Consider the following 15,672-nt stretch of genomic DNA (forward strand, 5'->3'; position numbering starts at 1 on the left):
TATTAGCAATGATTACCTCTGTTTGGAAATTGCTTGGATACAGCTCCTAAACGCCTTGCTGAATAGCTGGCAGCTGATCATAGTGTAATCGCCTCACTCCATTCACCCAGATGTATCGATATTTCCATGGCCTAATTCATATCTCCATCCATCCCTAACCTAGTCCATCCCAAAGTTCGTACCTGCATTAGCATAACCCATTAATCAATACGTAATAATGTGACTAAAGTGTCCCGGAACTTTATTCCGACACTTGTCACAATCCGCCCTATACCCCATACTAAAGCTCTTCTTTGTCCCCACACCGTCTAAATTTCCCATGAGCTCCCCAGTGGATCCATTCCAGTTCCGCAAGCTATGTTTTGAACGAGTATGGCCTTTCTTGTGAGGAGTCGGGATTTCTTTCTCAAATTCGGGAGAGGGAAAAGAGGGTTCGACTTCCATTTGCATATCGTTAATGCCATTGACAATGACACTAGGGCTCATTTCGCCTTCGCTAATGGGGCTGGGAAGGCGTCGACCGCGACGAAAGCGATCGATAAATGCATCATCGGTGAGATTTGGTTCGGAGAGAATAGGGTGGAGTGGTTTATCGAGTCGGGGATAGGCGGAGAAGGAGCTGTGAATTGGGGTAGGAATTCGGTTGGCTAAGCTAACAGAAGAATCTTGCTGGAACAGACCAGGAGCTAGATGCATGCCACCATCGGTCATATCGAAATCATCTGAATAAGTTGGCCCTTCTGATATTTGACTTGAAAATGAAGTTCCACTGTTATTCATTTGTTCGTCATCATGCAGTTGTGTGGCCGTTGTTAACGACGATGAGGTCCATGAATAGTGAGAATTCGTCGGCTCTGCAATGATGGGAGTTCTCTCCGAGTCCGAGTCTGCGGGAGTGATTGTGGGAGGTGCTGGCGTGCAATGACTGAGTGCAAAAGCGGGTGCAATCTGACGTTTGGCATGTGGTAAAGATCGATGCGGTAGGTTCGCTAGATGACGTTTCTAATCAAGTCATACGTTAATATTAAGATCCTGTTGGTGATCTGAAACTGAAGTGAGTGCAATGCTTACATTTCTGTGAGCACCAAAGCCTGAAGTGCTTAGTTCATCCTCATCATCTCTTTCGCGCTTCCTACTCGGCCACTGTGGTACGAACATGTTGATAAATCTTCCACGAGGTTGTCTGATGGAGGTAAAAGGTATTGATGTGTGTTATTGTGTAGGGCAGATAGATAGTTAAGAAGGAGGTGGCAAGGCTGGAGAGGATTCAGCCGCACCAAGGAAGGGCTGTATTTAAACAAGTGACAATCGATGGACGTTCAAGACATTTGAATGAAGATGCAGGAACGTGATGGTAACTCTGAGAAGAGTCGGTCAAAGGCCTTTTCAAATCAATTGTAAATACTGCAGTATAAACCCAAGTGGAAGTAAGTCATTGGTACCTAATTGGGAATTAGCTGACAGGGCTAGATAGGTCGCATCGTAAAATAGTTGGTGAGTTTCATAAATGCTTCATCGTGTACTTGGATGTTTTGAGATTCTTCTAGGCTCACCAGGACACCAATAAATTTCTGGGGAAACCTCTTTTTACTGTATGGAAATTGATAAGGCTAGACTCTTTTGGGTTTAGATCACTGATAATCCGAATCAACAGACAAGGCTGAAAGATTCCAACGTTAGAGCTCTTACGGAGTAAGGTACAGGTATCGTTATCAGGGTTCACCAGTTCGATCGACAGTACCGGTAGATCTTCTTATCAATTCTGTCTCTTTCAAGATGGCTCTCTCGTCCGACAAGATTTCCTAACGTTGGGAGTCATGGTTATATCTGTCAATGCTTATGCTATGCTGATAATAAATACCTAGGTAGGTCGCCTTTATTGTTATTCACAATGGGACGAAATTCAACAGATCATTCTCTCCATTCTAGCTCAGACAAGAATGTGCAGACGATCGCCTGTGTGTGCGATTTCAGATGAGAGTGTACAAAGACTTTCTTACTGTATCTTCCAGCCATGTCGAGGAGAGAGGGAGAAGGAGAGGGAGAGAGTTCGAGAGAGAGAGTTCGAGAGAGAGGGAGAGTCCACATACTATATCGTCTGCAATTACCCATCTAATAGCTATAGGCACCATCAACAATAGAAATCCGGCCTTGAGATGCGTGAATTTCCACAACCAGTCAAACCGGCCATGAGAGCATTATTAGACTCCCATAAGCAACATCAGCTTATTTTGTCCAACCTGGGTCTGTCCTGAAGATATAAACCTTCGTAAACGGGCATATTGTGGAGAGAGCGAATAATAACGCCGTGAGCATTTCAATTGATATACGAATGCCCGTCTACACACAACCTATACACAGGATGAATTGCAAGAAATTCAATTTGAAGTTTTGATGCAAACATGTCAACAAATTAAACATTGACTCTATCTCGACACATCAGATGGATACTTGCTTTAGACATCTGACAATCTGACATGTTCACGGAATGCGACGCGCAGACCTATAAACAAACCCTTAGTTCTACTAGAATAATCATTCAAGCCCTTTGATCAAATCCGAGCTTTCTTCTTGGCTGAAGATGTCACTGCATATCTACTAATAATCATCGGACAACACCCACACTTTCATTTGTCAATTTAGTCCGAGCGTTAACCTACCACTTTATGAACTTTTTCCAGATCCACCTATAATTTTTGACCTTGACTCACTTTACACAACAGCTCGACAACGAAGCAACTCGAGACAATCTCACACAAAAGAATAACAACAACTGTATTACCATTGATTTAAGAAGTCAAGTCAGCGTCAGACAAGATCTATAAGATCCCCCATCATATCTCCCCTACTTGAAATCATATTCATATCTCAAACAAGATGCCTCAACTTGACTTCGAACCCCTCGTCACTGACGACACTCGAAGTATGACCCCGCCAAAAAATCAATTTCCTTCCCTTTCTTCAAATATAAATACTGATCTTCTTACCAATCTTGTAGTTCTGGGTCAAGACCCTTTGATTCCTCCTCAATTACTTGTTTCCGAAATCCCCATCACAAATGATTCTCTCAAGACCGTTGTGCAAGGTCGTAAAGATGCCGTCGAGATTATTATGGGTAGAAATGACCGCCTCTTGGTTGTCGTCGGTCCTTGTTCCCTTCATGACCCCAGCACCGCTATCGAGTACGCAAAAAGACTGAAGGATCTTTCCGATAAATTGTCGAGCGATCTTTGCATTATCATGCGTGCCTACCTCGAGAAGCCCCGCACAACTGTCGGGTGGAAAGGTTTGATCAACGACCCGGATATTGACGAGTCTTTCAAGATCAACAAGGGTTTAAGAATTAGTCGTCAACTCTTCTGCGATCTCACCAGCACCGGCATGCCCATTGCAACTGAAATGCTCGATACCATCTCCCCTCAATTTCTCGCAGATTTGATCTCCCTCGGTGCCATTGGTGCAAGAACCACCGAATCCCAATTGCATCGTGAGCTTGCATCAGGTCTCTCTTTCCCAGTTGGATTCAAGAACGGTACCGATGGAAGCTTGACTGTTGCAATTGATGCCATTGGATCTGCAGCTGCCAAACATCACTTCATGGGTGTTACAAAACAGGGTCTTGCTGCTATCACCAGAACTAGTGGCAACGAGCACGGATTCGTTATCTTGCGCGGTGGTACCAAGGGTACCAACTTCGATGCCGAGAACGTCAAGCTCACCAAGGATACTTTGACCAAGAAGAACCAAAAGCAAGCGATCATGATTGATTGCTCTCACGGTATGTCTATTCTACACAATCTCACATGACAAATTATCTAATAAACCTTCTAGGAAACTCAAACAAGGACCACCGAAACCAACCCAAGGTAGCCCAAGTTGTCGGCGACCAACTCCGTGCTGGCGAAAGATCCATCATCGGCGTCATGATCGAGTCCAACATCAACGAAGGCAACCAAAAAGTTCCTGCCGAGGGACCATCTGGTCTCAAGAAGGGTGTCAGCATCACCGATGCTTGTATCAACTGGGAATCTACCGTCGAAACTCTCGAGCAGCTTGCCGATGCTGTCCGAGAACGCCGCAAGCATTCTTCTGCTTAGATTTACGGGGGTATATGTTTGGACGAATAAAAAGTGCTCGGTTAAAAATTTTCTTGGGAAAATATGCGAAGTATGGCGTATAATGGAGTTTTTACTGCTCGTCACGATTTGTGAATTGGTTCTTCTGGACATGTTGTGGATCTTGAGAGCTCTGATATCAAGAAGAAAAAAAGACCATATTCCTTTTGACAAAAAGTTTCTTTGCATCATGCTATTTTTCATCTCTGGCAGTTACTGGGGGTATCTCATTTTTGGGTTGATTCCCATAAAAATGGTCCTGGATATTCAACTTCATCCTTTACGAATTTAAAATTCACCAAAAGCAAAGAAGACTGATCTTGATTCTAGATATGGCGATGATAATTGCGTGAGAGCAGCCAGCACATGAATTGAAAAGCATTGAAATCGAACAACTAATAACGCCTTCGCTTATCCAAGTCATGCATGCAATACCCTTTTTTGATGACTATGTGCGTGTATGAGTAATACGTAAACCAAATAGGGCCAAGATGAGATTACAGTAGACATTCAAAGTCTACTACTTTTGTCCGAATCCTTGATCGCTACAACATCCTCCGCCTTCTCAACAGCACCGCTCTCCTCTGCCGGCGGCATCGGAGCAACTTCATCCACAACCCCCTTGACCACTCTCATATTCACAAACCCTTCATCAGGACTTGCCCATGCAAAATCGCGATACTCCCCAAGGATTTCCCTAACCCCTTTCGCTAACGCTTCCGTTTCTTCTCTCCTCTTCAAACTCCATTGCTTCTCCGCTTCCGTGACTTTTCGTCCGGGTATATCGATCCCGTCCAAGATACTGTTCCACACTCGTAGAGTCTCCTCAAACTCTCCTATATTGCTCACACCCATGAGGGATACCCCGATAGGTTCCGAGCCGACTTTACCATCGAGAGCCCAGCGTTCAAGACCCCACCGTATAGCCACCACTTCCAATCTCTCCCCTCGTTCTTCCACCCATCGCGCCGCCTTCTGAACTCGAGAACGGAGCTCCTTGGGCGCGGGATGCCAATCCTCCTTCCCGGGCACTGGGACCCCGGAGCTGCGTAGAAGCCCCATGCCCAGGACCGAAGCACTGGGCACACAATCCACGCCTGCTTTGCGGAGACGCTCAAGCCCGCTGGTATATAGAGAGTGATTCTGGATCGTGAAGTTTGCATAGCTCATGACGCAATCGAGAGGTTTACCCGTCTCGCGCAAAACCATTTCGGCGGTGGAACACAGAAGCGGGACGGGATATCCTGATACTCCAATGTAGTGGATTATGCCTTGAGCCTGGAGCTCGCGCAGACAGTTTATGGCCTCGAGGACTTCCGAGGGAGAAACGAATTCGACGTCGTGGAGATAGACAACATCGAGGTAGGATGTGTGGAGACGGGCGAGAGAGCGGGAAATGGAATATTTGATCCATGCGGGAGAGTAGTCGAATTCAGAAGCGGCGATGCGACCGCATTTTGTTATGAGGTAATAGCTAGAGCGGGGGTGATTGGCGAGGATTTGTGGTTGTTGGAGGGCGCGACCTACAGATGAGTTAGAACATGGGCTTGTGGAGATTGAGTGAAGGGGGAAAATCGAAAGAAAGAGAGAATATATCCTCACCTAGAATTTCTTCAGAGGGACCATAGTATGGAGATGTATCGAAGGCATTTACGCCCGATTCTAATGCTCTCTGCACAATAGCATTTGCAGGGACTGCGAAGGGATCGGCATTATATTGAATATTGAAAGTTCCGGTGCCGCAGATGAGAGGTGGAAGAAGAGTTGAAAGTGGCGGGCGAGTTGTCATATTGTATATGGGTAACCCGAATGTAGCCGTGCAGTGTTGTTGAATGGTCTTTGAAGACTACTCTATGTTCGAGCGATTTGAAAATGGACCGTAAAAAAAGAAAGTATGTAAGTTTGAAAGGAAGGAAGAATGTAGCTGGGAGAAGAAGTAAAATAAAATGAGGAAAGAAAGAAAGAAAGAAAGAATGATTTCCGTTAGTCACCTTTTTGTGAGAATTGTCAATGTGCTGCCACGGTCGTTTGAATGATTGTGAGAGATCAAAAATGTATTGGAGGCTTGTAGGAAGACGTTATAGTGGGGTTAGATGGTTTTATCCCTCCTTCTGAATTCGTACTACCCCTCTTGGCAGATTTCGATGGAAGGAATGTCACAAATTGACCTATTAGGATGGTTCAAAGGTATTGAATGAATTCAGCCTGAATGTATCTGAGATTTGAATTATCCTAAATAAATTTGACTTTATCACCCATTCTTAGCAGAAATGTCAATGCAAATTGTAAGATCACCTGTGACCCCTCGATCTCTCAATTAACCTTAGTGAAGCGAAGTCAGTTTTGCTGGGTGTTTTCCGCTAGGTAGGCTCGGTAGGCTCGGTAGGCTGAGGTAGGACACCATTGATAAGGTCTTCCCAGCCACAATACTACAAGGGCGTAGGTATTCCAATTCGATCGATCTTCACGATGAAGGCCATCTTTCTTTTCTGTCTCAACTGGCATCATCTCAACTCATCGGGTTTCATCTTGCAAGTAGAAACTTACGCGCGTGTGTAAGAGAATTTGGAGGGGAAAAAAGAGGAGACGAGACGAAACGAGACACATGATCTCGAAGAGAAAAAAGTTCATGCGAACGATGCATCTGATCTCGCTGGTATCTTCCAAGACCGACCCTGTTGATCTTTCGATTATTCAGAGCCAACCGAGCCAACCTGGAACTTTCGATTCTACAGAGTAAGGTTACGTGGACGTTCTAATAAGTTCTGGGTTCTAACTTCATAATCCGAACACTCCGATTATCGACCGACTCAATGGCAGGTCGCGCGATTAGGCGATGGATGACTGGATCTCTCAACAGTCAACACTCAATCTTAGTGGGGTGAGGAGCCCTAAAACATGGTGAGAAATCTAGAATCATGGGAAAAATCATCTCATGTGTTCTATGTCAATGTTCGATGTCAGCTTTACTTTCGTGTTTGTCCGTCGCCTTATTATCATCATAGTCATTCATCCATCATTGGTGTTAATGGCGCGGTGGAGATCTTGTATCTGTATTCGGGTGCATTGCATGATTAATCTTCTGTTCCAATCATGCAGACTCGAAAAGTTGATCTATGCAATCTCAAAGGTTCGGTCGATATGCATATGAACAACGGTTCATCGAGAGCATTCGATAGCCTGTTGAAACTTGGCGAATCCCAAATACCTGGGACTGTGATTATACCAAGGATAAAGTACCTAATGTATGTAAAGCACAAAGCCTCCTCTGCCCCTCAATTTGTTTATTGAAGGAAGGACATCGTGTCAAAGTCGTCTCGAAAAAGAAATGCTTCAAATGTACTGAAAAGTGGATGGTATTAAGGATTCATTGGTATACATGGCAGAAAGAAGTTTGCGGAGGGAGCATCTCTCTCCAAGACTGGACTGGTACTGATATTCCCAACACAATGGAAGAAAAGTACAGTGAATCAATCCCGTCTCCAAAATTGGGACAGGAGCAGTTTGACAATAATACAGTCAGTAAGTATCGTACATGACAGGCAGATCTCAAGTCAGGCACAATAGTCCCGATTCAGAAATTGCACTAATTACCTAACCTCGGATTGACACTTCATCCACGCCAGAGTAAGGTACGACCCGAAGGATTAGATTCTAGATCAGGATCAACGGACGGATCTTTACCTGCCTGACCTTGACCTAATATTCCACGCTCAATTTTCTAGTACCGATATTGTCCAAGTGCGGTACTAATAAGTCAATTCGAATGGAAATGTCCATCTAGCGAAAGTCAAATTGGGACTAAAATTTGAATTTGAGAAAAATAACAGAAAAAGAAGAAGAAAAGAAAGGGAAGGAAAGGAAACATAGAGTTGGTAATGAGGAACTCCATACATAGGTTCCTCCTATCCACTCATTAGCATGTACGATGTAGATGGGATTGAAATGATGATGAAGACCAGACAGTGGCAGACAGTGGCAGACACATGGAACCTGGGTAGGTATAACTCCGTATGTTATGATTGCATGGATAATGTGATGGCTTGTTCCCTTTTCCCTGATGGATCATGGATGGCTGAAAACGGGCGCATTTGACGTGAACGCTTGGGAATTATAATAACTGAGTACCGGAATGTCCCTGTCTTGGTATAGACATAGACACAGACACAGACACAGACACAGACACAGACACAGATAGAGATAGAGATAGAGATACTTTGTAGAGATGTGTGTTTATACAGATATGCGTTGCTAGATATTGATGCAATTGAAAACTATATACGAGTAACCTCGGAATATCTAGTAGATAGATGGTCATATTCAATTGAATCTCTCAGTCCTGCCCTGCCCTGACTGCTTCTTCCGTCTCCGACTCCTCTACGACTCCTCGACGGACTAATAATTCATTTGTACCTCCAGCTGCTTTCACTCGGTCGGAAAGAGCGGCCTTACGAAGCACAACCAACCCATTTTTATAACCTTTTGCCTATCATATCATAGGTTATGGAATCCGTCTGGCCACGACTAGTCAATATATTGATTGATTGAATAGCTGAAAGCTACCCAGGTATGGATGGATTGCCAATCTTGAACACAATTCTTTATTAATTCTTCAATTCTTCAATTCTTCAATTCATCTATTCTCCAATCCCTCAATACTCTCCTTGCACTCTCAACATCACTCTCCTCAACACGACTTTCCAAGAGAGAATCCCCCCTTCCAACTTTCTCCTGCATTGATTGATTGCATTGTTACATTAAGGCTTTGTCCATCTCTACCTCTGCCGTCATAACACTCCTAGAAATTTAACTTTGGTCTTCTCTTACCCACTATTCCATCATAAAATTCAGGAGATCTACAATCTCGTAGGGATATATCGTAGGCATCTTGACGATTAGCTACAGGAATACGAGTATAAGAAAGAAAGCCACTCCGCCAATCTTTCTTCCGGTCCCCTTCATTTACAAGTTATCTAATTAGTTCTTCTACCTCCGCAAAAACATTCATCATCTGGTCAAGAAGAGGAATATCACAAGCTTGACCCAGACGACTTTTCCTTATCACAAAGGTCGCAGCTGATTGTATCTTCTCACCCCTCTTGTCAACAACAAAAAGGGAACCCGACTCGTCTTTATCTGAATTTGGCTCGTGTGATCCAGATTGGGAGTGGACCTCTACTGTGGCTCAGGCGATATAATAAACCTTACAATCACAACTCCCCACGCTTGCCGAGAACCTGCATAAATTCACAACATTCACTCAATCTCAAGAAGTTGGCAGCGCATGCCAACTCGAGACTTTCTCTTGGATATAGTTCTTATCAACCCCAATCCTCGATGAACAGTTGATTCCTACTTCTGCGGACATTGCGACTGCAAAATGGGTCAGCACCAGTCGCGGGACGACTCGCATGGCGGGGATAGACATCGACATCATGGCGCCGGTACGAATGGGCCAACTTCTCCATCCGACCACGATCCATATTCTTCTCGTACTGGCAGAGGCAGCAGGCGGAATCTAGTAGCAGCTATTGTGGGAGGCGGATCAAACAACGAAGTACCGGAGAGGAAGGAGACGGCGGCCGAGCGACAAATGAGGAGACTCGAGAGGGAGAGGGTTGCAAGAGTAGAAGAGCGAGAGAGAAGCATTAGGGAGGAGCATGTAGATGGTGGATATTTGGTTACAATGGGCGTCTACACTGGCCCAGAAGATTTCAACAAGGCAATAGTAAGACAGTTGATGGTATGTTAAAGATTATGAGATTTGATGCCTAGTCATTATGCTGACATGTACGAGATTGAGCGGCGAGTTGCACCTTTTTGGAGGGGGCTAGATGATTACGAGAGTGATTGGACCGAGCATCAGTTGGTCGCTGCAGGGCGAGGCCTTCCCATTCCAGCCGCTGATGAAATACCTTCCGAAGACAGTGGCAGGCCTCATTCTTCCAATTCCGCGAATGCACCAAACTCGAATCTACATAATTTGACTGTGCCAATAGCTTCACGAAGCCAATCTGCTTCATACGACACCTCTGTTGGCCGCTCACCGTCACACTCATCTTTCAACACGTCATCTCCGGCATCGCCCCTGAATGCACCTGCCACTTCTACCTCTTTACTCCGACCTCGAGCTAAAACGTTAGGCCTAAAATCTTCGTCGAAGGAAACCTCGGCATCGGATTCGGGACCGCGTGAGATTCAATTGCCCAGAGATTCCCAAGTAAATGGTCAAGCTATCGAGGCTTTTCTGTACAAAGACGCTGTTGAATGCTCAATATGCTTGATATTTTACCCCCCTTATCTAAATAGGACTCGATGTTGCGACCAAAGTATTTGCTCGGAATGCTTTGTACAAATTAAGAGACCAGATCCGCATACGCCAGAACACCACGGTCCACCACAACCCGCGCCCGATCAAGCCGAAGATACAGAAATGCTGGTCTCGGAACCTGCCGCGTGTCCTTACTGTCAGCGACCCGAATTTGGCGTGACATACGAACCACCGCCTTTCCGCCGTGGACTTGTTTATGCAAAGCCACCTCCAGAACTGGCCAACTTCTCTTCGGCCATGTCATCGTCGTCATCGATCAGTTCACCGCCTATAACAAGTCCGGGGCTTGCACCAAGAGGCGACAACAGGCGCCGGGCCACTTCATTGTCAGCTAATGATTCAAATGTCATTACGACTGACCGCATCAGACCGGACTGGTCGGCAAAGCTTGAAGCTGCTAATCTGCGAAAGGCCAAGAAGAACGCCGCCGCTTCGGCACTACACGCAGCTGCCTATGTACTTCCCGGAACCTCGGAAAACCGCAGCTATGTTTTCGGACGAAGTCGCTTCGGTAGAAACCGCAACGATCCTGACAATAGTGGATCTGCCACTCCTTTGAACCGCGATACCAGTTCCAGGACTGCAGCTGAGTCGTCTGGTCAAGCGCGTAGGGAAGGTCGAGACTCTAATCTTGCTCGAAGAACGAGAGACGTCGAGGACATGATGATGGCTGAGGCGATTAGACTCAGTATTGTGGCGGAAGAGGAACGACAGAAGAAGGCCGACAAAGAAGCCGCCAAGGAGGCTGCAAAAAATGCGAAGAAGCAGGCCAAAGAAGAGAAAAAGAAAGAGAAAAAGGAGAGAAAATCTATCTACGGCACTAACGGACATTCGGCTAGTTCGAGTATGCTGAATCTAGGTAACAGTCTAGCTGCTACTTTTACTGGGCGGAGGAGAGGTGATAGTGCCGCAAGCAATTTGGCTATAGAAGTGACACCCGAAGAAGTCGAGGAGCCCCCACAAGGAAAAGGAAAAGGTGTAGCTCGCCCTTATTTAGGTAACGACGGAAGTGCCACGGACAATGGACTTCTTGGTGCCCAGCATTCAGATCCTTCGACGAGTTGTAGCTTGTTAGAGTCTCATCAGTCTATTCCTTCACCTACAAGCCCTGACAAGCCGTCTCACTTACGACAAATGAGTACCGCATCTAGCGCTTCATCTTCAATGGCCGAGTCAGGTAACGGTACCAATCCTCAAGGCTCTTCTACAAGTATCGAAAGTCCTGGTGCTACAGAGACAAATGAGGGAAACGAAGATGGCGATTCAGGAGCTGAGTCTATGTTCAATTTCCGGAGCATAACGGCTATGATTGAAAAAGAGAATGACAACGAGAAGACGCTCAATGCGGTCCATGTCGAAAACGCACGTGAAGCATCGGGCTCTAGACGCGGAAGCCCTGATGAAACCGCTGCTCAAGACATGGATGTAAGCATGGAAACGTTACGACCTCGAAATTTTCTCCAGAAAACAGAGCCCAACCACCAAGCTCCAATGGGGCTCCAGATGCCAGACACGAAAATCGATACCAGTATTGTCACACCCCAGCTTACGCTTACACCGGATACTCCGGCTCTCATGAGTTCATCAGAGGAGAATGGGAAACAACTAGGATCAAATTTACAAAACCAATCCAACAACGAAATAACTCAGTAAAGAGAGAAGTAAATTGATAGGGGGCGAGATTGTTCATGATGAGATGATACAATGTAATGCGATGCATGAATAATTAGCGAAGTCGAATTGACACAGCGATGTATTTCTTTTCTGCACACTAGCTAGTACACATGACCTACATGTATGTACATAGCGGTACTTTTTTTTTCAACTAGCGAGATTGTGGATGGATGGAGTGGAGAGGAATCTGAGAGGTGATATATTACAACTGTTTATAGGCGTAATTGGCGATGGATTCGTTTATTCAGGAACCGACACAGTATACTTCTATAGTGTGCAGCCAAAATTCACGGGGCTTGTAGGTATGGGTATTTGATCGGACTCATGGTGCAGGAAGGCTGATTTTTCGGAATGGGATTGGGGATGGGATGTGCTTGTGAGGAGGGGGATTATGGGCTCCTTAGTTATGGATAGACTCAAATTATATTATACAGTTAAATAATCAGATGGGGATTGTTTGTAATATTGAGGCGCCAAGGCGCAATGTGTGGTCTAGAGAAGACTGATAAGTTCTATTGCGTCGACCAATTCTTCTGAGAATGCCCGAGATAGAAGTTTCTGGGATGATTTTCTTGACTTTCATGTACGAATCATTAGCTACGTAGAGTCCGAATTGGGAGATCTTCTTCCCATTTTCTTGAACAACGTTCCTATATGCAGCTCAGTACCTACCTCTCCATGGGTAAGCCGAAATGTGAGGATGTTCTCTTAGCGGTGTTCCTATCCACTGTTGCTTCAACGTGATAGACTTCTTTGCGAAGTTAAGTTCCACGTTGAGATGAATGGGAGACCATACCAGACCTATATTAGAAGGCATGTGCCCCGCCCCCGCAACGTGAGGTTCTCCCCCCCACTATAATTGGGTTTGTTCGAGCGTTTGTATTCACTATTTTGTGATGTGCACAAAAATGGTGTTTCCATGGTTGGAATGAGTTGTTTGTTTTTTGAGTAATTGGATACGTAATTCTGATTGCGGCATTTCATCGTTGGCGAATATTCTTGGCTTTTCTCTTCTTGAAGACGACTCCTGACGCTGCAGGCTCGCTGTTCTGCTCTGTGGCTTCCGGGATCTGCTTTATATCGATTTCGACATCTTCCTGTGTTTCGGGTTTCACAACCGGTTCCTCCTTTTTGCTATTCGCTAGAGGCTCCACATCTTCTTCGGGCTTCTTCTCTATCTTTATATTGACACCGTCGTTTGTTTCGGGCTTCACATCGGGACCCTTGCCTTTACTGCTATGACTCAACAAAGCATCTAAATCATCGTCGTTATTCTCGGTAGGATATGTGCGGATCGCTGTGCCCCATCTCCTCTTCTTCGCCTCTTTCGCCTCCTCATCTTCATCCTCGGCTTCTCTTTTCCGAACCCCCAACGCAAGCGCATCAGGTTTCGTCTCCCCACTCCCATCATCAATAACACGCTCCGAAGTAACTTGCCACTCGCCGGCCATAGCCAAATCCGATCTAAATTCATCCGGAACGCTCACGCCCAGCTCCGCCAGTTGCGCCAATTGTTGTTTTCGCTGCGCGGCCGTCGCGGGAGGTTTCGGCGTCGAGGAACTAGGGCGCGACGCTTGTGAGGAACTTCCTGCGTCGCCGCTTCCACTCACAATGCCGTTTAGACGGGCGATTTCATTTTTGGCGCGGTCTTTTTCCCGCTCGTCTTTTTCGTGGCCGCGGTGGAGATCGCGCAGGAATCGCTTGAGATTGCCTTGATGGCGCGGACTGGCTTCGTGGTTTGTTTTCTCGAGCTTGGTATCTTTGACATATTGCTTGCAGTGCTTGCACCAGTAACTAGGCTAGGAAAGTGTTAGAATGATTGTAGGTTGGGAGTAGATCTTGAAAGTTACCGTTGATTTCCAGTATTCGGACATCCTTTCGGGAAGATCTGAATTAGTTAATGAGGTTGAAACTATAATTGGTGAAGCCGCGGTTCAAGGAATTGTATATCGTTAAGTTTGAGAGAGGTTAATGTATCAAATGTGCAGGAACACTCGTAGCAAGTTAATCGGTAGTAGAAAGCGAGAGCTCGGATGGAGCTTATCAGCGCGGAGACGCGGCCGCTAGTCTTTAATTTCTCGGACCAGCTCCGCCATGCATCTTATGATGTCGAAAGGTCATTACGAAAGACAGCTATCGCCCCCATACATATACACAAATCGAAACGATGTCTCTAGAGGCAACCTATCGCATGGCCATGAGTGCGCCGGGATTATCTCATAGTCTCTCGGCCTCTCTACCAAAAATCACATCTCGAGTTCTATTTCCTAGAGCTCAAACCATTCTCTCTCAAAGATACACACAACAGCAACGACAACTCCATGCTTCTTCTAGAATAAGAGCGCCGAATAGCGGATTGATGGGAATTAATAACTCGAATATACCGACTTCATATTTTCAGCGACCTTCCTTACCCGCGAATACCATTATTCGATTCGTTCCCCAACAAACAGCATGGATCGTAGAACGGATGGGAAAGTTCAACCGTATATTGGAACCTGGTCTCGCCATTTTATTGCCAATAATAGATAAGATAGCATATGTCAAGAGTTTGAAGGAGTCTGCGATTGAGATTCCTAGCCAAAGCGCGATCACCACCGACAACGTTACTTTGGAGCTTGATGGTGTGCTTTATACTCGAGTCTTTGATGCCTATAAGGCTAGGTAATCTACCTTGTGCTCTTAGCTAGGGAATACACTAACATATCTCAAGTTATGGAGTCGAGGATGCAGAATATGCTATCTCTCAACTAGCACAAACAACGATGCGTTCGGAAATTGGACAACTTACCCTCGATCAAGTCCTCAAGGAGCGCGCCGCCTTGAACACCAACATCACAGCCGCTATTAATGAAGCTGCACAGGAATGGGGTGTAATTTGCTTGCGTTACGAAATTAGGGATATTCACACACCGGAAGGAGTTATGGAAGCTATGCACAGACAAGTTACTGCTGAGCGTAGCAAACGTGCAGAAATTCTCGATTCCGAAGGTCAAAGACAAAGCGCTATCAATATCGCAGAGGGACGAAAGCAAAGTGTGATCTTGGCATCCGAGGCATTGAGAAGTGAACAAATCAATATGGCAAGTGGTGAGGCCGAAGCTATCTTGTTAAAAGCAAAAGCCACAGCTGCAGGTATCGAGGCAGTAGCTCAGGCAATTGCTTCGGGAGAGGAATCAGCTCAAGGGGCTGTTAGTCTCAGTGTAGCTGAAAAGTACGTTGAAGCATTTGGCAAGCTCGCTAAAGAGGGTACGGCCGTTGTTGTCCCTGGAAATGTGGGGGATATCGGAAGCATGATTGCTAGCGCCATGGCAGTATACGGAAAAGTTGGTGATGCTCAAGCGAAAACCATGGCCGCAAAGGTCTTGAAGGGACAGAAGAGCGCCGAACAGACGAGTACAGAAAACGAGTCCCCAAATGATGAGATGAAGAGAAGCATGCTTGCGTCTTTTGAGAACGCCACCAGAAAGTAAACTTACGATATAACATGACATGAGAAAAAACGATGTGCTAAAAGGCAATCGAGAACAAGGACCAGGAAAGTAGGAGGGG

The 15,672-nt window shown here is 45.7% G+C and overlaps 6 protein-coding genes across 6 annotated transcripts; 3 read left to right on the forward strand and 3 right to left on the reverse strand.

Annotated features, from left to right (window-relative positions):
- EAE98_005341 (uncharacterized protein) lies at positions 1–1,524 on the reverse strand. The gene is made up of 2 exons (XM_038952963.1): positions 1,072–1,524; positions 1–1,002 (listed from the first exon to the last, which is right to left on the reverse strand). The coding sequence occupies exons 1-2, from the start codon at positions 1,156–1,158 to the stop codon at positions 205–207; spliced, it is 885 nt and encodes a 294-aa protein (XP_038810805.1). The 5' UTR covers positions 1,159–1,524; the 3' UTR covers positions 1–204.
- A 1,353-nt stretch (positions 1,525–2,877) lies between these two features.
- EAE98_005342 (uncharacterized protein) lies at positions 2,878–4,097 on the forward strand (the record flags this gene model as incomplete). The annotated part of the gene is made up of 3 exons (XM_038952964.1): positions 2,878–2,923; positions 2,999–3,778; positions 3,832–4,097. 3 exons carry the CDS (start codon positions 2,878–2,880, stop codon positions 4,095–4,097), a joined length of 1,092 nt encoding a protein of 363 aa, XP_038810806.1.
- Positions 4,098–4,625: 528 nt separating this feature from the next.
- On the reverse strand, positions 4,626–5,904 carry EAE98_005343 (uncharacterized protein; the record flags this gene model as incomplete). The annotated part of the gene is made up of 2 exons (XM_038952965.1): positions 4,626–5,638; positions 5,718–5,904. The coding sequence occupies 2 exons, from the start codon at positions 5,902–5,904 to the stop codon at positions 4,626–4,628; spliced, it is 1,200 nt and encodes a 399-aa protein (XP_038810807.1).
- A 3,591-nt stretch (positions 5,905–9,495) lies between these two features.
- EAE98_005344 (uncharacterized protein) lies at positions 9,496–12,099 on the forward strand (the record flags this gene model as incomplete). The annotated part of the gene is made up of 2 exons (XM_038952966.1): positions 9,496–9,858; positions 9,913–12,099. 2 exons carry the CDS (start codon positions 9,496–9,498, stop codon positions 12,097–12,099), a joined length of 2,550 nt encoding a protein of 849 aa, XP_038810808.1.
- A 1,001-nt stretch (positions 12,100–13,100) lies between these two features.
- Positions 13,101–13,994, reverse strand: EAE98_005345 (uncharacterized protein; the record flags this gene model as incomplete). The annotated part of the gene is made up of 2 exons (XM_038952967.1): positions 13,101–13,919; positions 13,971–13,994. The coding sequence occupies 2 exons, from the start codon at positions 13,992–13,994 to the stop codon at positions 13,101–13,103; spliced, it is 843 nt and encodes a 280-aa protein (XP_038810809.1).
- Positions 13,995–14,287: 293 nt separating this feature from the next.
- Positions 14,288–15,593, forward strand: EAE98_005346 (uncharacterized protein; the record flags this gene model as incomplete). The annotated part of the gene is made up of 2 exons (XM_038952968.1): positions 14,288–14,784; positions 14,834–15,593. The coding sequence occupies 2 exons, from the start codon at positions 14,288–14,290 to the stop codon at positions 15,591–15,593; spliced, it is 1,257 nt and encodes a 418-aa protein (XP_038810810.1).
- Positions 15,594–15,672: the final 79 nt, after the last annotated feature.

This window comes from Botrytis deweyae, assembly GCF_014898535.1.
Source record: "Botrytis deweyae strain B1 chromosome Unknown BDEW_010, whole genome shotgun sequence".
Taxonomy (NCBI): Eukaryota; Fungi; Ascomycota; class Leotiomycetes; order Helotiales; family Sclerotiniaceae; genus Botrytis; species Botrytis deweyae.

Coding starts and splice junctions, on each gene's coding strand:
- EAE98_005341 (XM_038952963.1), bottom strand. CDS start 1,158: ATGTTCGTACCACAGTGGCCGAGTAGGAAGCGCGAAAGAGATGATGAG. Junction 1,003..1,071: donor GCTTTGGTGCTCACAGAAAT/GTAAGCATTGCA, acceptor TGACTTGATTAG/AAACGTCATCTAGCGAACCT.